Below are 23,617 nucleotides of genomic sequence, written 5' to 3' on the forward strand. Positions count from 1 at the left end.
AAAGTATCAGTCGGTTTACCGACAGCCCTCAGTATGTGATGAGGGGAAACAGCAAATTTGAACTACACAGGGTACTCCTCTCGATGTATATGTGTGAAGGAACGTGAATTTTTATTTTGTGAGGGAAGTACCAGAAATGTGGGACAATTTTTAACCATTTGGTGGTCAAACTGGAACCAATGTTGTAGATTTGAGAGGACTTTCCTGGATTTAAGAAAAAATTGCTTGCTAAATAAAACCTCTTTGCCAAAAACATATTTTTTCTTTGATTATTTGCTGAATGGATAGTTCACCAAGGACATGACCCTGAACAAAAATCGTGAATTTGTAGGACAATTTGTAAGGATTTGTTGAACATTTTTATAGGGCCTTCTGACAACAATTTGCATTTATTACCATTTTTCAGAAGTTTTCTAAGGAATTTGTTTTAGGAATTTTTAAAATCCTTCTAACCAAAAAATCGTTGATCTTTTTTACGGAAATTCCTAAATTTTTTAAGAATAATTTTTCTCATGGCCTTCCTGTAAAAATAGCGAATTTCCAAGAATATTTTTTACATTTTTTCAAAAGCCTTCTGATTGTTTTAATCGCCAAAGATCATCCGACCAACATTATGGATTTTTTTTTTTTAATTTTTTTTTTTTCAAGGACCTTTTGTTCGAAAATCGTCGATCGAACATCGTGAATTTTTAAAATAGATTTAAGGGCCTCCTGACCAAATATTTTTTACTTTTAAATAATTTCTTCAAGGACGTGACCCTGACCGAATACATTTTTAAGTACCTTCTGACTAAAAATTGTGGATTTGTTAAAAATTTCTTAAAGGACCTTTTGAATACAATTTCTATTTTTGAAAGTATTTCAAGGACTCCTGGGTCCAACTTTTGAAATTTATAAGAGTTTTCTAAGAAATTTGTTTTAAGGATTTTGAGGGTCCTCCTAACCAAAAATCCTGAACCTTTTGATTGAAAATCCTGGATTTTTAAAAAAAAATATTTTTCTTGTAAAAAATTGCGGATTTTCAAAAATATTTTTTCACATTTTTCAAAAGGCCTTTTGATTATTTTAATTGCTAAAGATCGTCTGACCAAAATCATAGATTTTTTAAAAAATATGTTTTCAAGGACCTTCTGTCCGAAAATCGAGGGTTTTCAAGAACAAAACTTCATGACTTCCTAACCGGAAATCCTTTTTTTTAATTCATTTAAAAAATTTTTTTCATGGACTTTTAAAATTTTTTTCTCACCGAGATTTTTAAGTAGGGAATTTTAAGAAAAAATGCCAAAGATCCTTCTTTAAAATGGTTGATATTTTAAAGAATTTTTTCGAAGATGTTCTGGAAAAAACATATTTACGAAAATTCAGGAATATCTATCATGAACAAAAATCATATGAAAATCTAAATTTTTCCAAGGACCTCCTGACCAAAAATCGTAAGATATTTTAAATAATTTTAGCAACATTTTCGGGATCATAATTTAAAGCCGAAATTGTGGATTTTTAAGTGAATCTTTTGAAATGAACAATCCTTTGAATTTTTTTTAACCGGAATCTTGGTTAGTAAAATTTTTTAAAGGACGTTTTGACCGAAAATACTTGGTTTTTTTAGAATTCTTCTCCGGAACTTCTGATCTAAAATCGTGGAATTATTTCAAAAACCTGATCAAAAATGATGACCTTTTGGCTGAGCATGATGATGACGTTTTAAGAAAAATTTTCAAGGCTCTAAGGCCCCCAGTCCAAAAATCACGGACTTCTAAGAAAAACTTGTGCGTGTCTTCCAGGACAAAAAAATAAGAATATCATTTATTCTTTTGTAATTTACTTTCATGGACATTTATTTACTCTAATTTATTTTCTGTCCGAAAAACATTATTTTTTTTAGAATTTTTTCCAAAAATCACGGACTTCTAATAATTTCTTTTATATGGTCTTCCTGGAAAAATATATTTTTAAGAACATATTTTCTTATGAGGAAAAGTTTCTCATGAACTGAGTATTATGGACTTAAAAAAATTAAGGGTCTCCTAACTAAAAAATATCATTTTTTAGAATTTTTTTTTTAACTTTCAAGGAATTTCTGGCAACATATCATCATTTTTAAGAAATCTGACCAAAAAGCTAGGATTTTAAAAAATCATATTTCGATAAAAAAATCGTATATTTTAAAACTTTTTTAAGGACGGAAAATCTTGGATTTTGAAGAATGACTATCGAATTAAAATCATTTTTTCAAGCAAAAAATCTTCTATTTTTTATTACTTTTTCAAGGACCTCCTTGTCGAAAATCATTGTCATGTCATTCTTCGACAAAAAATTTAGATGTTTTAGAATTGAAGATTTTTCAGGGACTTCTGGCAAAATGCAACATAAATAGGTAAATAGACACGTTAAGACATTTTTCCCAAAGAATGAATAACCAAGATTATTAGAGAGAATAATACTCCTATCCTGTCAATAAAATTCAAAATGTTCATTCTTTTTCAACATAACCTTAACCATTTTCCAATTATATACACCCCTCCCCCCTTGCCATTGTTAATATTATCCTAATCAATACATTATCACCTTAAGTCTTTGTTTGTTTTTAATTAAATCAAATTCCATGCCTTACAACATCTATTATTCATCCTGATTGGTTTTGATTGGTCTCTCCCCCACCCCCTTACAAAGCAACTTAATGCCTTTGGTAATTGAAGTAAAATAAATTTTAGAACAGCAACAAAAAAAAACACAACGTCCAGAATTAATAAAAAGAAAACAAAGAAAAATTGAACTTAAAGCAAACAGACGAGGAAAGCCGCACACTATTTTACTCTTCAAACCAACCACTCTGCAACAAAAGAGGAGAGGATGGCAGCAAAAAATACCTTAACACAATGGACGACATTGAATGTTCTTCGTACATATGGTCACACAACACTACTGGAGCTGGAGTACCTCTCTACCTCCAGACACTCTAAAGCATTGCATTGAAGAACCTAAACCACAACAAGGATACATTGAAGCAAAGTAGTTGATGTCGTTCACAACGGAGGAATCCTTTCGCACAATTGTTCTCTTTGTAGGTGGGTTTGAGGAACCCCTACGAACAATAGTTTTTCATTGTGGGTAAGGGGGTTCTGGGTATGAGGGGCAAGTGGCCATGCAGTGTGAGTGTGAATTTGCTATCCTTCGTTGCAATCAAAACAATGTAAAAGTGACAGAAAACCTTTTGTACACAACAAACTTCGGTGTGTGTTGGTCTCTGTGAGAAAGATGTAGATTTTCCATATGAGATATGGCGTGTTTTATGGGCATATGACTTTCTTAGCCAAGATGAATGGTTATTGGATTTTCAACTATTGGAGTAAATCGCATTTAGATAAGAGAAATTTAAAATCGTTCAAGGGATTTTAAGGAAGGACAAAAAATTCTCTTCTTTCAGGATTTTTCTTAAAGAATAGTGAGAGATCTTCTAATTGAAGGAGAGGCGGCGAAATATCAGTATATAGTTTTTGTAGACAGAAAACCTTTTCCTAATCTCTTGAAGACCTCCTGAAGAGCAAAGGATTTTTTTGTGGTCTTCTCCAAAGATGTTTTCTTGGGGTCTTTTTAAATTGAAATCTTGAGGTCTTCTGAAAACTTCTGTTCTGAACAGAGTCACTGTGTGTGGAAGACATTTTCGAGGTCTTCTATGTATAGAATGGCCTCTAAAGTCTTGCATTTGTAAGAAACACTTTCAAGGGCCTTTTGACTGAAAATTTTGGATCTTAGTAGGAATTTTCATGGACAAAAAATTGCAGATTTTTAGAATATTTTTAAAATGGCTTTCTTTTGGTTTGATTTGTTAAAAAACAACATTCATGGAAATTTTTGACTTAAAATCTGGGACATTTAAAGAGAATGTTTCATTTATAAAGCACCTTAACAAAGGCCTTCAGACCAAAAATCATGAATTTTTTGAAGAAAATGTTTCAAGGACTTTGTGACGGAAAAACTAGGGTTAAAAATCAAATTTTATAGAAAATCGTGAATTTTGAAGATTTTTTAAAATACCTTATAACGGAAAATCCTGAATTTTGAAGAATGTTTTAAAGACGTTTTGAACGAAAGTCGTAGATTTTTTCAGGAAACCTTTTAATAACTTTTTGACCAACAAATCGACGATTTTTTAAAGAACTTTCTTCAAGCACCAACAATAGGATTTTGAAATTTTTAAAATTTTAAAGTTTTAGTTCAAAATTAGAAATTTTCAGTTTTTGTTGGATTTTTAAGAATATTTTATATTTAAGAAATTTGTTTCGAGGGCATTCTGAGCGAAAATCTGGGATTTAAGAAAGCCATATTTTGATAGAAAATCATAAATTTTGAAGATTTTTTTAATGTCTTGTAACAAAAAATCTTAGATTTTGAAGAATCTTTTAAAGACGTTTCGAACAAAAATCGTGGATTTTTACAAAAATATAAAAAAACGAAAAGTCTAGAGCTTTGAGAATTTTTTCAAGGACCTACTGATCAAAAATAGTGGATTGTTTTAAGAAACTTTTTTGAGGACCTACTAACCAAGAGAAGTGATTTTTTAAGAAACTTTTTTTCGAATGAATAAACGCCATGAATTAAAAAAATCATGGACTTTCTAACAAAAAATCGTGTATATTTTTTAGAACTTTTTTGAGAACACTCTTTTTTCTTGCTGACCAGATCCAAAATCCACCATTTTTTTTTAAACTTCTCTAAGGTATTTTCTTTAAGTTATAAACCTTTTTAAATTCTTTTATAGGTAGGTGACAAATTCATGCTATATACCTAATAGTTATATGCCTCTGATATTTCTCTAAGTATTTTTAAAAACAATTACCAGGACTGAGTTAATCCCTGAAAATATTCATCAAAATTCACGTTCTAGTCCTTCATAAAATATACACTTCTCCAAGCCGTTTTATGGCCCAGATTACTCTTGAAAAATTTTCCAAAAATACACGTTTTGTCGATCTGAAAGTTCTTGAAAAATTATTCTTTATAATTCACGATTTATGTCTGTGATTTTCCCCAAAAATGTATTCTTAAAACTCCACATTTAATGGCCCTGATAATTCTCGAAAAAGTGTTTTGAAGTCCAAGTTTCATGGCTTTGATAGTCCTTATGAAATTATCTAGAAAACCACGTTGAGTGTCTTCAATAGTTCTCGAAAACTCCGCTTTCCTTGGTATCGATAGCCCCTGAAAAATGTTCTTAAAAATTCACCTTTTAAAGGTCGTATAGGCTTTGAATAAATATTCCTAAAAATGCCTGTTTCATGGTCCTGATAGTCGTTGAAAAAATATTCTTCAAAATTCATGTTTTAAGGCCCAAAAATATTTTCTAGACAGAAATCTTTCTCAAAGTCTCAAAATCATAAGACTTTAAAGACCTACTAGAATTCTTCTTTATGTAGAAGACTCTCTTGTGTTCACCTCTCAGGAATTCTCACTCTGAGCCACATTTCATGACTCTGAAAGTCCTTAAAAATATTCTTCAAAATCAACGTTTTACGATATTCCTTGAAAAATATTCCAAGAAATCCACGTGTTCTGGCTCTAATAGGTCCTGAAAATTATTCCAAGAAATCCACGTGTTCTGGCTCTGATAGGTCCTGAAAATTATTCCAAAAAAAAACACTTTTTAAAGCTTTGATATGCCCTAAAAATATTCTTAAAAAAGCACGTTTTGTGGTCGGTCACCTTCAAGAAATAACCACAATATACCCTTTTATAGTTCATAAAAAAAAATTAACAAAAAACCAAGTTTAAGTCCCTGAAAAAATCCAAAAAATCAAGATTTATGCCCATGAAAAATCCATGTTCTATGGTTTTAGTAGGTCCTGAAAAATATTTCACAAAATCCACATTCTATGACATTGCTAGTCCTTGGAAACAATTTCTTAAAAATCCACATTAGATGACTTAAGGAGTTCTTAAAAAGGGCCTTAAAATCCATGTTTCAGAGATCTGATCGTCCTTGGAAAAATATTTTTAAAAATTTCCGAATTACGCCTCTGATAGTCCCTGAAATAGATTTCTGAAAAATCCAAATTTCATGGCTCTGTTAGTCCTTGCCGATATATTCCACAAAATCCACGTTCTATAGCTGTGATAAACTCTGAAAATGTATTCTCCAAAATCCTTGAGAAAAATATTCGTACAAATTCATGTTTCGAAGCTCTGATAGTCCTTGGTAAAATATTCTTTAAAGTCCACGTTTTAGTGTTCAGATGTCCTTAAAAAAATCTGGTAGTCCTCAAAATAATATTCTTAAAACTCCATGTTTAAAAGCTCTGATAGTGTTTCGTAAAATATTCTAAAACATCCACATTCTAAAGCTCCGATAGTCCTTAGCAAAATATTCAAAAATAAATCACGTTTCAAAGCTCTGATAGTCCTTAGTAAAATATTCTAAAAAATCCACGTTTCAAAGCTCTGATAGTCGTCAAAATAAAATTCTTAAAAATTCACGTTTCGAAGCTCTGATAGTCCTCAATATAATATTCTTAAAAATCCACGTTTCAAAACTCTGATAGACCTTAAAATACTGTTCTTAAAAATTCACGTTTAAAAGCTCTTATAGTCGTGATTGTACTTCGAAAAATATTCTTAAAAATCCACGTTCTAAAGCTGCGATAGTCCTTGGTAAAATATCCTTAAAAATCCACGTTCTAAAGCTCCGATAGTCCTTAGCAAAATATTCTTAAAAATCCATGTTTCAAAGCTCTGATAGTCCTTTGTAAAATATTCTAAAAAATCTACGTTTCAAAGCTCTGATAGTCATCAAAATAATATTCGTAAAAATCAACGTTTCAAAGCTCTGATAGTCCTCAAAATAATATTCGTAAAAATCCACGTTTCAAAGCTCTGATAGTCCTCAAATTAATATTCTTAAAAATCCACGTTTCAGAGTTCTGTAAGTCCTTGTTAACATATTCTTAAAAATCTACGATTCATGGCACTGATAGTTCTCAAAAAAATTATTCTTAAAAGTCTACGTTTTACTACTCAGATGTCCTTAAAAAGCACGGGTCCCAGAGCCGCCATTGCTTACGTTCTTGTATTTCAGGTCTTCCAACGACTGAAACTCCTCTCGTGATCTTCAGTATGGAGAAATATCCAAAAAAAAAAACAGGAGGAAATCCGAACCTCTTGTTAAAGCACAGCCTCTGGCTAGAGTCGTCTGCCTCCATTATTTGGGTTCGGGCCCCCACTTCCGTACTTCTAATTGTAATATTCCCTCATCCCTCAGCCAAATCCTTCTGGAACACCTCGTATCCTACTTGCATGCCTGCATGTAGTTCATTTTAAAAATAAATGAGCGTTTATACTTCTCGAGCAACATCAATGAATAGAATGCAACCGCAACCAATATCCCCAACAGCAACTTCCACCATACCGCCCCATACCTAAAGTAAATGTATAACCCTGTCGATATCATTGTACCACTATCAGTGCCGGGGGAGTGATTGATGTACCTCATAAAAAAGATAAATGGATAAGGGATTGTGAAAATAAAAGAGGGAAAGGGGGATTGGGAAGTAGGGCCTCACTTAACATTTACTTACGTGAACTATCATATTGTATACCCTGGAATTCATCGAGACACGGCAGGGCTGCCAGTGTGGCCCGTGGTGTACGTGGCCAACACAGTATTGAATCGAAATTTGTTAGGCAATAGCCACTCGCATTGCCAAAGGTCGTTGTATCGGTGTGTTCCTGCAGCAGACACTGTAGCTCGGCACTTTGATTGATCTCATCGAATTCGGCCGATGATAAATGTAGTTCCGTGGTTAGGGTTAAATCATCGACAGCCGGTGACGGAGCCGAAGCCGAAGCAACAGCAGCTCGAGTGTCACTCGAAGCCACCATCCTTTGCAGAGGATTGGCATTCTGATGCAGCCGTGTTTGACCGGCAATGGTCATTGTGGCCATGTCGGCCGTTGTTTGTAATGAATTGTTGTTGTCATTCATTGTTTGTTTTTGTTTTCGTTTTTTTTTTTCTTTTTTTTGGTTATTTCGTCGTCTATGGAATTGTGTCGTGGTATTTGTATTGTGGCCTCGTAGGCAAATAAATGGTTTAAAGTGTCGATATTTGAAATGCCACCGTTTCGTTGGGTACCAGTTGCAGTGTCGATGATGGTGACAGACTTGTCATTGTGGGCGAGTGACTCAAAACCATTGAATGCCAATTCTTTGCGTGTGGGAGTATTCGTTGTAAGTGTTGCATGTTCAGTGTGTTGTGTTGTTGTTGTTGTTCGTTTTTATCGGTGGTTTTCTGTTACTGCCTGGGGAATCTGCAAGGAAAGGGAAATGAATTAACGAATGTTTTCACTTGACTCAACAATGATATTTAATATTTTTTGAAATATTACAAAGCAATATACAAAAATCTTCTTCAAAGGAAAAGAGACAAAAAAAAAGGTTTTTCTCCGAAGGTGTGGAGTGTGTATTCATTTGTAATAAATACTATAGGACATCCAAGTTTCATGGCTCTGAAAAAATATTCATATAAATCAATGTTCCTTGGACTTTATTCTTAAAAAAAAAAACGAAATTTCATGAAGGGACTTGAACATTTTTCTTCAAAATTCAAGTTTCATGGCTCTGATATTTCTCCCAAATATTTCTAAAAAATTCACGTTCGATGGACTATGTCCCTGCAGAAATATACTTAAAATCCACCTGCGATTATTCTAACAATCCTTAGACATTCTTCTTTAAAAATCCATAGCTTTTCTAGCTCTGATAGACCTTAAAAAATATTGTTAAAATTCTCGTTTCATGACCCTGATAATGGCACCAAACATTCCTAAAAATACAAGTTCGACAGTTCTTATAGACATAAATATTTTTAAAGATTTTGTACTTGAAATAATATTCTTAAAAATCCGAAACCTATCACTTTGATAGATTTGATAGATCCAAATTTCATGGATCTGAATTCGTTAAAAGTAAGCCTTTAAAAATATTCCAAAAATCCCCGTTTTATGGCTCTGATAGGCCCAGACCCGATTCATGCCTCTCATAGTAAATATTCTATATAATCTAGTTCTATGGCTCTGATCGTCTTTGAAAAAATATTTGCAATAATCCACGTTTTGTGACTTTGAAAAAACGTTCCTAAAAATCTAAGTCTTTGGCTGCAATAGTCTTCGAAAAATATTCCTAAAAATCAACTTTCGAGGTGTAGATTGGTCCTTGGAAACTAAAAAATATATTCTTAAAAATTCACGCTTCATGGCTCTGATTGTCCTCAAAAAGAAATTTACAACAATCTTAGTCTTGTGGCTTTGATAATCCTTGAAAAAATTTTCTTAAAAATTCCAAGTTCCATGGCTTCGATAGACTCAAAATCAACATGGATGACTCGGATAGTCCTTGGAAACTTTTCTTAAAAATTCACATTTCATGGCTTTGAAAGTCCTTAAAAATATACTTAAAAATCAACGTTTTGTGATAGTTCTGGATAGATATTTCAAAAGATCCACTTTTTATGAAAAATATTTCTAAAAATCGACGTTAATAGTATTAAAATAAAAATTACTTTATAATTTCCGATTTATGGTTCTGATGTCTTTGAAAAAAAAGTCATTGGAAAAAATTCCACTTTTTTGGCTATGACATTTTTTCCCTAAAATCAAAGTCCATGGCTGCAATAGTCTCCGGAAAATATTCTTAAAATCAATTTTCGATAGCTACGATAGTCCTTAAAAACTTTTATTAAAAAAAAATAACATTTGATTTAATATCTTAAAAATTAACGTTAAAATACTTAAAATACAGTGCGAGATGAAAAAACTGCAACCAACTTCAGACTGCTGTCATTTCTAAGCCTCTCGTCCGACAGCTGTTGAAATTATTCCAAAGATAGCTCATTATATTGTTTACAAGCGTACAAAAACATTTTGGTGAGAATTTCCCAGAAAAAAAATATTCGTGATGGAATTCAAGCTGGATAGCGTGATTTCTTTATATTTGGCTGGAAAACCACAAGTGGTTATCGTTAGAGCACTCCAGCATTTAAATGTGAATTACCGTGATACTGGTAGCGTAGCCCGGCGTCAAGGAAGTGGACGGAAGAAAACCGCCACATCAGCAGAAATGGTTCGAAAAGTAAAGAAGCGGCTTGATCGAAACCCTCGTCTCAATGTCCGAAAAATGGCTCGTTAGGTGAACATATTGCAATTTTCCATTCGGAAAATATTGAAAAATGAGCTTGGGGTAAAGCCATTGAAATTCCAAAAAGTAAAATAACTTACACCGCAACAAAAAGAAAATAGACGCAAAAGAGCTAAAGAGTTGCTTCGCTTAGCCGAAAGTGGTGAACTGCCGAATTCGGTTTTCTCCGATGAGAAAACATTCGTTGTCCAGCAGTTTGTAAACAAACACAATGATCGTGTTTACTTGCCAAAGAGGTCAGCCGAAAATGTGCACCTTCGGTTGGCCAACACCAGAACTCAAGCGCCGGCCATGGTGATGGTGTGGGCCGCCATAACAGCCGATGGTCGCTCTCCGCTCGTATTAATCGACCATGGCATCAGAATAAATGCCGAATATTATCGCGAAAATATTCTGGAGGGTGTATTGAAGCCTTGGGCACGCAAACATTTTCACATTCCAACAGGACTCAGCACCATCGCACTCGGCATGCGCCAGCCAGGAATGGTTACAAAATAAGGTTTATCGCTTCAATTCCAGCGCACAATGGCCACCAAAATCACCGGATACCAATCCGATGGACTATTGTGTCTGGAGTATTTTGGGAAGCAAGGTTCGCACTAAAAAATACCAAAGTGTCGATAACCTCAAGCAAGCGCTTCCGGGAATGGGCCAATATACCGCAGAGCAACATTTGGCTGCGTCTGACGGTTTCATTGGCCGTTTGAAGGCCATAATTCATGCCAAAAGTGACGAATTCAAACAAATCTAAACTTATTCTAAAATTTGATGCTTTGATGATTTGAATATTTCCGACATTTTTTGCTTTCATTCAATAAAATTTAAAAAAATGTAAAAATTATGGCGTTTAACTTTGTTGCAATTTTTTATCTCACCCTGTATATTCTCTTTTTATGGCTCTGATAGGTCCAGAAAAATATTCTTAAAATCTACCTTATGTGTATAATATATTGTGTATAATATTCTTTAAAATTCCCGATTTATTTCTCTGATTCCCTTAAAAAAAATCTTAAAAATCCACTGTTGATGGCTCTTAAGTTGTTGAAAAAAATATTTGTAAAAATTTACGTTTTGTGGCATTGATAGTCCTTGAAAAAATATTCCTACAAGTCAAAGTTATATAGTTCAGATAAAACTAACGTCCGATGATATTTAAGGTCTTTGGAAACTTTTCTTTAAAAAAAAATACCATTTATGCCTATCATAGTCCTTTAAAACTATTCTTTAACATTTAATTTTTATGGGTCTGATGTATTTGAAAAAAAAAGATTATTTAAAATTTACGATTCATGACTCTGATTGTCCTTGAAAAAATATTTGCAAAAATGTACGTCTTGTGGTTGTGATAATCCTTGAAAAAAAATCTAAGTTCCATGGCTCCGATAGTCTCCGAAAAAATATTTTACAAAATCAATGTTTGATTTCTCAAATAGCCTTTGGAAACTTTTCTTGAAAAAATCTACGTTTCGTGGCTCTTAAAGTCCTTAACAAATATTGTTATTTTATACCTCCAACAGTACTTGAAAAATATTCTCTAAAATCAACGTTCAATGGCTCAGAAAGACCTTGGAAAATTTTATAAAAAAGTTAACATTCCATGACTCTGATAGTCTTTCAAAATATTCTTCAAAATTAACGTTATATAATAGTCCTTGAAAATATTCCAAAATATTTTTATGGCTCTGATAGACCCTGAAAAGTATTCTTAAAAATATACGTTTATAGTCTTTGAAAAAAATATTCCAAAAAACTATGGATTTATGCCTTTCATAGTCCTTGAAAATTATTCTTAAAATTCATTATTATTCTTCAAAATTCACGTTTTATGGCTCTAATGCCCTTGAAAAAAAAAAATACTTAACCCAAGATTCATGGCTGTCAAGTCATTGACAAAAAATTAAAAAATCCTTTTTTTTTTTTTTGGGTTTGATAGTCTTTACAAAAATGTTCCTAAAAATCAAAGTTCTATGACCCGACAGTCTCCAAAAATATTCTTAAAAACCAAACTCTGTTGGCTCGGATAGTTTTTGGAAACATTTCTTAAAAAAAACAGTTCTCATGGCTCTGAAAGTCCTTAAAAATCAACGTTTTGTGATAGTCCTTGTAAGATATTTCAGAAGATCTACTTTTTATGGCTCTGATAGACCCTGAAAATAATTTCCTGAAAATCTATATTCTTAAAATCTAAAAGAGTAGTCTGATATCCTTGAAATAAAATCTTAAAAATCAACGTTTGATGGCTCTCTTAAAATATATTCCAAAAACCCCACGTTTTATGGGTCAAATAGACACAGAAAAATATTCCTAAAAATCCACTTTTTGTGACTCTTATAGTCTTTGAAAAAAATATTTTTTAAAATTTACGCGTCTCTTAGTCTTCTCTGATGCATCTCATAGGTTCTGATGTCCTTAGAAAAAAATATTCTTAAAAATCAAGTTTTATGGCTCTGATGTCCTTGAAAAAAATTATTTGTAAAAATCCACATTTCGGTCTTTATAGTCCATGAAAAAATGTTCCTAAAATCAAAGTCCATAGCCGCCATAATCTCCAAAAAATATTCCTAAAAATCAATTGCGGCTTCGACAGTGCCTAAACATTTTCTCTGATGGCCTTGAAAAAAAAATATTCCCAAAATTCACGTTTGATAGTTCTTATGGAATTAAAAAACAACATTTAAAAAATCCTTGTTGAAAAAGTTTTCTCTGATGAGGAACCCGCTCAACAGTCCTACACCGAAATCAATGACATATACAAATCGATCCCACTCTTCTTCTTCTTTTTACTTACCAATATTTAGATGGTAACACACCCTCCTCCCCGTATTCCCCTCTCTCACCAGCAACCAAAATTTCCAACATTTATTATTTATAACCCCCGCAGCGTTGTTGCCATTCATTTTCTATTCCATTGCTTTTTTTCTTTATTTTTTACAATAGAATACATTTGTTGTTCATTTGATTCATTCACAGCAGCAGCAAAATTGGAAATTCAATCATTCTGAAACAAAAAAAAAAAACAAAAAACAAAACTCCAACAAATAACTGTTTTCCTAGCCACTGGTCCTCTTCGATAAAATGTGGTCAGAATGCAGCAGCTACAGCAGCTGCTGTAAAACGACCCAGTTAAGGAATTGACTAGGATTCGCATTAAATTCCCAATGGATGTAAAACTATTCGTTGGAATATAAAACAACAAATGACCAGTCAGATGATAGGACCATTGTCCATTGTCCTGTCCAAGTGTATGGTGTATATGGCTGTAACTGCAGCTCAAATGTCAGGGTGTAAAGTTGTTTTCCTCCAGCATTTTATGGTCAGCAGCAGTGGGGAGGACGGGGATGTTAATTTGAAAATTGCCTTTGTTACTCCAGAGCATCTACCTGTAGAAGTCTGGAGAAGAAATTTCTCATATACATGGACTTAAAACTGAATATTTGTTAAAAAAAAAGTTTTAAGAAAATATTCTTCTATTCTTGAAGAAAATTTAATAAAAATCCTGATTTCATAGTTCTACAGTCCTGGAAGAAATGTTCTTAAAACTTATGTTTTATGCCTCTGATAGTCTTTGGAAAAATATCTGTTTATTTTTGTTGTAGATTCTTTTCTTAGATTCTTTTTAGTTGTTGGTCCATTTCAAATTGCATTATATTACGGACATCTTTGAAAACAATAGGCCTAGCCCTTCTGAGGCCAACTTTGAAAATTTTCGTGAAGATCGAACGATATTTGCAATTCTTATATAATATCCCCAACCTGTGTTGTAAGGTGAAAAAATATTACAAAATATTAAAAGTCAAATTGAAAAATCGCATGCGATAAAAAATATGAAAAAAATAAAAAATGTCACAAAATACTACAAAATCTATATTAGCATCATTATTGGTATATTTTTCTGCGCCTTTTTTAGATTTTATACTTTTATGTCAAAAAGGAATTCTGAATTGACAAAATTTGTCAAAATCGGTCCAGCCATTCTTGAGATATAAGCATTCTAACTAAAATCCCCTTCCTTTGTATATGCACATTGAATATATGTCGCTATATATAACCGATATACGTACTATCGGCATCTACGTAACGGTCAGAATTGACCTGTTCATCTATTTGTGATTTCGCCGGGATTCAAAATATTCGCGGTTTAATGGAAAATTTGACTTTTATTTAACACAAACGTTGTGGCCTATTTCACCCACTAAATATTACCCGATGACCATCAAAATTGGAAGCCCAGCCCTAGCCGCATGCTAACTTCCACGTCCACGAGAGTGATTACAAATTAACATGGACAGACGGACAGAAAGACGGACGGACATACATAGCTAGATCGACTCAGCTAGGAAGATCCATATATACTTTCCTATGTGGGAAACCAATGTTTCGTGGTGTTACATAAATTTTGGCCCAATCAAACTTATAATACCCCCAACACATAGTGTTTTAGGGTATAATAAGTATGTATCATCAAAAAAAACAACAATTCCCGCTATAAACATACCCCCTATCCCTAAAAATACCCCCTCTTCCTCGATGGTAGAAGTGCATTTCTGAAACCCATATATTTGGATATGGAAAATTTTCTGAGTAAATTCGAGCCCAAATTACCATAAATATAAATTTTGTTTTTTCAAAAACAAAATTAAAAATTTAATATCATAACGATATGGGTTACACAAATATTCTTGAAAACCAAGATTTAGGGTTCTTATAGTCCTTGAAAAAATATTCCCAAAGGAATTATGTATTATGCATCTTATTGTCCTTGAAAAAAATATTTTTCAAAATCCAAGTTTCACAATTTTGATAGTCCTTGAAAAACATTTCCAAAATACCACGTTCGATGCCTCTGATAGTCCTTAGAAAAAATGTTTTTTTATTCCTAAAAAATTGATATTGATATTGTATATTCCTAAAAAAATATTTTTAAAAATCCACTTTCGATGTCCTCGATAGTCCTTAAAAATATATTCTTACAAATCTAGGCTCTAGGGTTTTAATTATGCTTGAAAAAATATTTTTGAAAAATAACGTGTTATGGATAATATAGTCCTTGAAAAAACATTCCCAAAGAAATTTTACGACATGTATGCATTTGAGAGTCGTTGAAAAAAAAAAATATTATGGAAAAACGACGTCTCATGGCTCTGATAGTCCTTAGAAAAAGTATTTTTAAAATCCAAGTTCGATAAGTCTGATAGTCCTTGGAAAAAATATTTTTTAAATCTGTATTTTTGTTTTTTGCTTTGGTAGTCCTTAAAAAATATTTTTTTAAAAAAATCCACGTTTTATGGTTTTAATACTCCTTGAAAAAAGAAGAATTTGACGGCCCTGATAAACCTTTAAAATTTTTGTTTCAGAAGTCCATGCGTAAAAAAAAAAACACTCAATTTTTGTTCTATAGTAAAATTCCCGAAAACCCCATAATATATTCGGTTTCCGGAAAAAATCTTTTCGAAATATTTAAAAGTTCGAAAAGGCACTGGGACTTTTATTTTGCATTTTGTAGATGTCATAATTATTCAAAATGTTGACCCTTTGTGAGGGAGGTACTTGTTAGAGTGGACCGATATTGTCCATTTTCGCACCTGACCTAATACTGATAAAAATATTAGAATTTGCTATTAGGATTTATTCCATAGCGTAAATAACCTTCTGTGAAAATGTTGATCTTTTCCGAACTCTATCTAAGTTTGATAATAATATTAAGATGTACAAAGTTTGGGCCAAATCGAATACTCCCTTTGAGAGTTACCACGCGCCCCATCCAGACAGATAGATAGGACAGACAACCTTAGATCGACTCCGAATGTCTTGAAATAGGATTTGAAAAAGACGTAAAGTCAAAAACCTTTATTTCGATGAAACACGTTATTTTTTGGTCCACGTTTGAATATAGCTCCCATATAACGGTACCTCTCAAAATTCGGTATTTTGATGATTGTAGCTATTTTTTACCAGAATGGTTTAAAATTTTGTGTTTAAAGTTCCTAATGGGAACTACAGACTGTGAGAGAAAATCACGTATGCTGGTGAACGTCTGCGTGCATCTCCCATGTAAAGTTTCAGGGTTTCAATTGAGAGATATTTTTTACGGAAATTTTGCTCGGCTCGGCCAAACTTAGCTGCTTTTTTACTTGTTTAGTTTCTTCAAATATTTTTTCTTGAAAAAATACCACTTTTTGGGTCTTTGCAAGGCATTTTATTAAAAAATGTTTTTTTTTTTTCAACCTCTTAGCATTCACGTTTTTTCTTATCCAGTAAAAACACCATATTTGTACGGTCCTTAAATATATATTTTTTAAGAGAACCACATCTGACCCTTGAAAACGGTTATTTAAAAAAATATAAATTTTTTGCTCTTTGAAAAATGCATTTTAATTAGCTAACATTTCTTTGGTACTTGAAAAGATATTTTTTAAAAATTCAAATTTCTTTGGCTCTCGGTAAAAATATTTTTTTAAAAAGACAACGTTTGTTTAATCCTTGGAAAATTTACTTTAGTAAATCCATGTTTGTTTGATTTGTAAGAAGGAAAACATTTGTTTTGTCTATTAAAGAATATTTTAAATAATTCATGTGAGTTTACACCCTGAATAATATTCTTTACAAAAATCTACTTTAGTTTTGTCCATGAAAATTTAAAAAAATGAAAAATACCCTCAAGGAAACCACACTTGATTTGATCTTTATAAAAATCAAGTAAGTTTAATCTTGGAAAAAAATATTCTTTCAAAAATCCACGTATGTTAGTCCATTTAAAAACTTACTTTTAAAAATCTATATTAGTTTGATCCTTGAAAATAATTTTTAAATAAAATCAACGTTTAATAAGTCTTTGAAAAATATCCTTAAATAATCCACACCATGGAAAAATAATTTTTAAAAATTTAATTTTGCTTAATCTTTGGAAAAAATATTCTTAAAAATCCACGTTGTTAGGCCATTTAAAATATTCTTTAAAAAATCAACATTAGTTTTATCTTTGCAAAAAAAAAAATATTTGTTTTGATAAAACCGACATTTTATATGTTCTTGAAAAATATCCTTAAATGATCCACACTTGATTGGTCCTTAAAAAATTAATATTTAAAAAATTAATGCTTGTTTAATACTTGAAAAAAAATATTCCTTTAAAAATCCACGCCACTTAAAATTTTCTTTAAAAAATCAGACTTAGTTTGATCCTTGAAAAAAATATTTTTTTAAATAATGCATTTGTTTGTTCCTTAAAAAAATGTTATTTAAAATATCTCTGTTAGTTTTTCGCAAAAAAATCTTATTGTGTGGAAACCTTGTATGTCCAATCTCCACCCATGTGCAACTGCTTTTACTTTTTAATCCTCTATTCTGTTTACTTGGGTTACTGTTTCAATTTTATGTTCTTTGTTTACTTTTTATTTTTTTTGTTGTCATGCTCATCGCCTTGTTGTTTGTTTTTGTTAAAATGCAAAACTATAAATTCTATTTAAATGAATGTCATGCCCGTCTAGTACATGTGATGGCTATATGCATGTGTATGCATATATGTGTGTGCGTCCGGGTGCCAGAATGAGTGTGGATTTTATTAGTTTTAAATCGAAATGAAAAATAATATTTGCATTATTTTCCATAGCCAGATATTTGAGTTGCAAACAGTCACCTACCTCCACAGCAAGCTCTACACGTCTAGTTGGCAATTTCGTTTTGTAATTGTTCGTATGTATGTGTGAGTGGATATGTTCGTATTCCAATGAAAACATTAATACCACTGGGATGAAATTGTTGCAGTTTTTCTATCTATCGTTTAGTTTTTTTTTTTTTTGCAGTGTGCTGGTGTTGTTGTTGTTTCTGTAAACATGAAATATTTCAAATAAATACAATTTGTTAACAACAATTGAAACATTGGTTCGTTGGTTGGCTGGTCGTGTGGATTGGTTTTTATTTTGCTGTGGCATGTGTATGAGTTTGGGGGTGTGTGTGCGACCAATATTCCAATGCGGTTGAAGGTCTCCAAAGTCTGGCAAAGATCGAATTGAATTTCCATTTATTATCGCTTGACAGAGACCAGATATTTGGCATTATTTGGCGTGTAAAAATAAATGACAACTAAAAATTTTTGCCAAAGTTATTTCCAATTGAAAAATGAATGGAAAATAATTAATAATAAATAAGTGAATATAATTCCCAGTTGTGGTATTTTCATGACCTGCAATATATCAGTGATATTAAATTTGAAAAATTAAATGGATGAATTTTCGAAACAATAAATAAAATAGATATTGGAGGTTGACTGAAGATGAAAGGCATTTAAGAGATTAGATAGAAAGAGGACTTTTGACGGGCATCTATAATTAGAAGAAAAACAGGTAAAAAAGCTGTAAGTTTGGCCGGGCCGAACTTTGAATACACTCCACCACTTGGAACGAATTTTGCAATTTTCAAAAATAAAAAATTTGTTAAAAATTCTGTTTAAATTATGTTTAAATAAGCCATTACAATATTCAAATGCGAAACTCGATGAATAATGTAGCTGAAATCATCAAAATACCAAATATAGGGAGGTACCGATATATGGGGACTATACGAACACTTGGACCTGCACACACAATTTTCTGTCATAAGATGTAGTATCCATTACAAACTTCAAATACCAAGTTTGAAACAATTCCGGTGAATAATGTCGCTTTAATCACCAAAATACCGAAAATAGGGAGGTACCGTTATAAGAGGGGTCTATACGAAGACGTGGACCTGCACAGACAATTTTCTGTCTTAGGCTATAGCATATTCCGAACTGCAAATATCAAATTTCGCTTAAATCATCAAAATACCGAATATAGGGAGGTACCATTATATGGGGACTGTACGAAAACGTGAACCTGCACAAGCAATTTTCTGTCATTGGCTGTAGTATCCATTACGAACTTCAAATACCAAATTCGAAACAATTCCGGTGAATAATGTCGCTTAAATCACCAATACCAAAAATAGGGCAGGTACCATTATATGGGGAATATACCAAAACGTGGACCTACATGGCCCATTTTCCAAACCAAAAGTCATGCAGACATAATATACATTTGAGTAAAATTTTATCAGTCTACTTAAATTCGTTCAGAAGCTAGAGTGATTTTCACAGACGAACGGACATTGCTAAATCGTCATAGAATTTTATGCTAATCAAGAAAATATGTACGCTTTGTGGGGTCTAAAATATATATTTCGAGGTGTTAAAAATGGAATGACAAACTATGGTGGAGGGTATAACAAAGACAGAGAAATTTGAATACCTCGGACCGGAATCCTTTTTGTTGTCAATGTAGGGTTCCTGAACTAGAGCAGTGTTTAGCTCAGAGCTGGATAGGGATAGGAGGAGTTCAGCAGGAACGGCTTTGGCATGATGCGGGTATATCTGCACAATGCGCAGCACCTGTCGCATTCGTCCCCCTATTAAGTCGAATGCAGACGAATCGAATGCATCCTGATTGAAGCTTACCCTTTCATGGCCACAAGTAGTCATCTCCATTCTTGTCCACGGCCACTCGAATGTCAAGTCCTCCATTCTCCCGACAGATGTTTCAACTAATGATGATCCAACTCTTTGTGGGGAGATTTGGATTTTGCAGCTCTAGCATGATCAGAATGAGTCCATTTCCACTTTTCCAATACTGGAGGTGGAACTCACGTCTAAAGCACTTTTCTGCCTGGAATTTTCAGGAGAATAAAAGCTGCCAGTTTTGCCAAAGTCAAGGAAATCGTAAAATTTTTTGTTTAGGCAGTTAGTGACTTTGGCGCCCATGTATACAAATGCACTGCCAAACTGCTTGCCTCCATGGTTTCCCGTATCCGGAATAATGGCCATCCTTCGAAAAGCGATCAGTGACTATCACTAATTTCCCCTTCCCGGTCAGATCTGTCAGTGATTACTAATCGGAGGTCGACCTTGGATGCCATTAGAGCCGTCCTCTCGTAGGGTTTCCAATCAGACTTTCCTGTAGTAGCCTTGACTTTCCCAATACTCACCTTTTGCTTGCCACTTTGTCCAAGGGCAACTGCATATGAAACAGATGGAGTGACGTGGAGTGGGTAACCATTGACTTCTTGGGAGAGCTGTGCCTCCTCCGTAGCGTACTCTCTTAATGTCTATCTGTGTCTGTAAAAGAGAGAGAACTCTCGAGGACGCTGGTTTTCAACTGGCTTTTCCGTTTTGCCAGCTATGCAGCTTCCTGTTGCTTACCTCAAGTTTCAAGTTTGTTTCTGAATTAGATGCAGCCTTTCTAATACTTGGCAACCCAGACTCCTTGGACGTAGACACAACCGTTTTGCTCTGATTACCGTACTCTCTTACATATGGTCCATGAGAGCGGGCTCTCGAGAACGATTATCTTTCAACCGACTTCTCCGTTTTGTCAGCTATGAAGCATCTGCTTAGCTACCGGTTGTTTTTTCGTATCTGCTGTTTTGCCACCCAAACCCCTTAGACGTAGATAGGATCTGGTGTTTTGTCACCCAAATGATTTTTCGGCTATGCCTTTGATTCAGGCTACGATTTTGTGCTCTACAAAACCATAGCTCCCAGGGCTGTTTTCCGAGTAACCCTATGTTTCAGAATGAGAGTCCTTTCCACCATGAATTTACTTTTGGGTAAGTTAGGGTAAGTTCTTTCAAATTTTCTCACGAATCTAAGCTTCGACTGATGAGTTTCCGGCATTGTCTTTGCTTCAGCCTCCGATTTCATGCTCTGCAGGGTCAAAGCTCCCAGAGCAGCTCTATTTTTCGGAAGAAAAATCCTTTACACCAAAAGTTCGCGTTTGGATAAGTAAGGGAATCACGAATCTTGGTCATGATGATGAGATTTTTTTCTCCCACCCCTGTTCACGAATTTGCGGAGATACAAAATGGCATTCTTGTAAAAAGTTGCATCGCTAACTTCCTTAGCATTTATGTGGTTTGTTGCATTGGATGATTATTCATCTTTCGATTTTTCACCATCCTCGCCATTGACATCATTCTGCCTCAAAAGTTTCGATCAAACTGCCAGTAAACCAATTTTGTTCCGAGATTTAATTTTAATACCCTCCTACACCACAAAGCTGTAAGGATATTATGTCTTTATACATTTGTTTGAAACATGGAGAAGTAAGCGAGATAGACCCATAGTTACTTTTGAGGATCTTCATAAAATCACTTTCTGAGTCGATTTATGCATGTCACTCCGTCTGTCCGTCCGTTCGTCTGGCTGTCCATGTATTTCTGTAAACAAAACGCGGGTCGCATTTATAATCTGATTGAGATGAAATATTTGTTTGGCCCAAGGTGAACCCTTATGAAATTGGTGATAATCGGATCAGATTCAGATATAGCTCCCATATATCCTCAATCGTCCTGAGTTTTGGTACATCCGACCGAATGCAGTCAACATGCAAGTACATCAAATTTGTAGAAATTCGGTTCAGATATAGCTAAAGCTCCCACATATATGTTTCATCCAATTTGGTGTTTAAGTCCCTCACATTCGTAATATGCATTCGACAACAATGATATCTTATAGAGCTCAGAAATACGTACCAAATTTCATCGAGAACGGCTTTTTTTGAAAATAGCTCGCATATATACCCTTAATCCGATTTCAGGTTTATTGTGCAAATAATACCCCTTTCATACGTAGGGTGTTTTAACTATTAATTAGAGATCTTCCTAACTTGGTTGTCCATACATTCCTCCTCACCTTTCAATTGGTCATTCATTGGCTTGCCTGGAATGATAATCTCATTCAGGTCTTTGTCTGTGAGAGCGAGATTATTCATTAAATCGTAGGGCAGGTCTGTCAGACTGGATCCACTTAGTTTGATCACTTCCATGGTGATGAGGAGTAGGAGGTACCAAGGCAGCCAGACCAGAAGTCGTTTAAACGCGATCGCACATAGGGGCGCCAGTCACTCCTCTCATCGGTGATTCTATCATGGGCACTCGATCATTTTCATCGAGACCCTCCCAATAGACCCACTGACTGCTTATATGATTCGGAACTACTCAATACATATTCGCAACCTTTGGGCGCATCCGTTAGCAATCAGCTATGCTCCCCGTCCTTTAATGGAAATCTATTGACCAAAGAACCCCAGTGCGTATACATAACATGTACAGTAAATATATGTAACTCATACGCCATAAGTGGCGGCAAAAAAAAACGTTTAAAAAAGTAATTTAATATATAGTTGGCAACTCTGTCTTGATTACAAGTGCTTTTGTGCCGTCTCCAAAACTAAACTTATAAAAAAATAAGTTTTCTCGGTTAATTGTGCATTTTTGAGTGTTTTTTAGTGTTAATTTTATTAAATATATAAATAAAAATCTGAAGAAAGTGAAGTTTTTGATTAAACTTGTGTTTTAAAGTGTTTTCGCAAAATCTAATTTTTGTGTTTATTCATCCATAGACTTTATTTTTCATTTTTGTTTGCTTTGTTCTTCGAAGCTTTGTTTTTGTTTTACTTTGACGTTTGTGCTTTATTCGTCTTGTGTTACGTCCTACTAAATTTCGTTCTTCCTGAGCATACTTTCAGGCACTTATTTAATTACAAAAAACAATACCGTTCACACAGTTCTACTTTAAACTCTGTCGTTTACACCTAAAGCTAATAATTATATTTCTATTTTTAACTGTTGATAATGGCTTGCTCTTATAAGGATTGCAATATTAAAAACGTTACTGAACGTCTTATCACATGTTATCTATGTGATAACTATATGCATCTGAAATGCGCTGGTTTTAATGGCAGACAATTCGATTTTATCACTGATAAATCTAAAGGACTCCGCTGGTCCTGTTTGGATTGTAGGGATTTAGAGATAAATTTCCATCGTCTTTTTAAGGACACTAAAGCTGAAATTCTAAATCTTAAAAAAAGTTTTAACTCTGTATCACAAAATTTCGATAGAATTGAAAAAATGGTTAATACCTTTGAATTTTTAGATGTTTCTCCAAAAAGGAAAAAGTCCGCTAGCGTTGTTAGTACTCTTGGATGTACTAATTCAGGACCTGATAACTTAATAAGTTTAAATTCTCCTACTGTGGTTAACCCCCCTTCTGAGAACTATACTCAATGCAGTAGTGACTCACATCCGGCTGTTCCTGCACCGAACGTTAGTTCTTGCACTAATTGAGAATAAAACCCCATCAACGTCATTTGCAAAAAATACTCATAACCCACCTACTATCGTAGTAAATGATACACATTTAAACCCTTCAGTTGCTCTAAATGAAGACTTTATTCAACCGCATTCTAATCAGTTAATTGTTGTTGCACCTCGTAAAACTGTATTTTTATCTAGACTGCACCCAAATACTTCAACTGATGCTATTCGTAACTACATGAAATCTAAAATAACTGATCTGTCAGATAACGATATAAATGTATTCAAATTTAGTTCCTCTCAACGACGTGAAATTTCTTCT

General features: G+C 33.5%; 1 protein-coding gene across 1 annotated transcript in view; it reads right to left on the reverse strand.

The window, feature by feature from the left end:
* Positions 1-23,617, reverse strand: part of LOC101891158 (diuretic hormone receptor) — a 77,898-nt gene that overhangs the window by 37,606 nt on the left and 16,675 nt on the right. Inside the window, exon 2 of the mRNA XM_020034707.2 lies at positions 7,572-8,300. Within this exon, the coding sequence (XP_019890266.1) occupies positions 7,572-7,977 (406 nt within the window). The 5' untranslated portion in view covers positions 7,978-8,300. The remainder of the gene's footprint in view (positions 1-7,571; positions 8,301-23,617) is intronic.

The sequence above is a fragment of the Musca domestica genome, unplaced genomic scaffold, assembly GCF_030504385.1.
Source record: "Musca domestica strain aabys unplaced genomic scaffold, Musca_domestica.polishedcontigs.V.1.1 8, whole genome shotgun sequence".
NCBI classification, from domain to species: Eukaryota; Metazoa; Arthropoda; class Insecta; order Diptera; family Muscidae; genus Musca; species Musca domestica.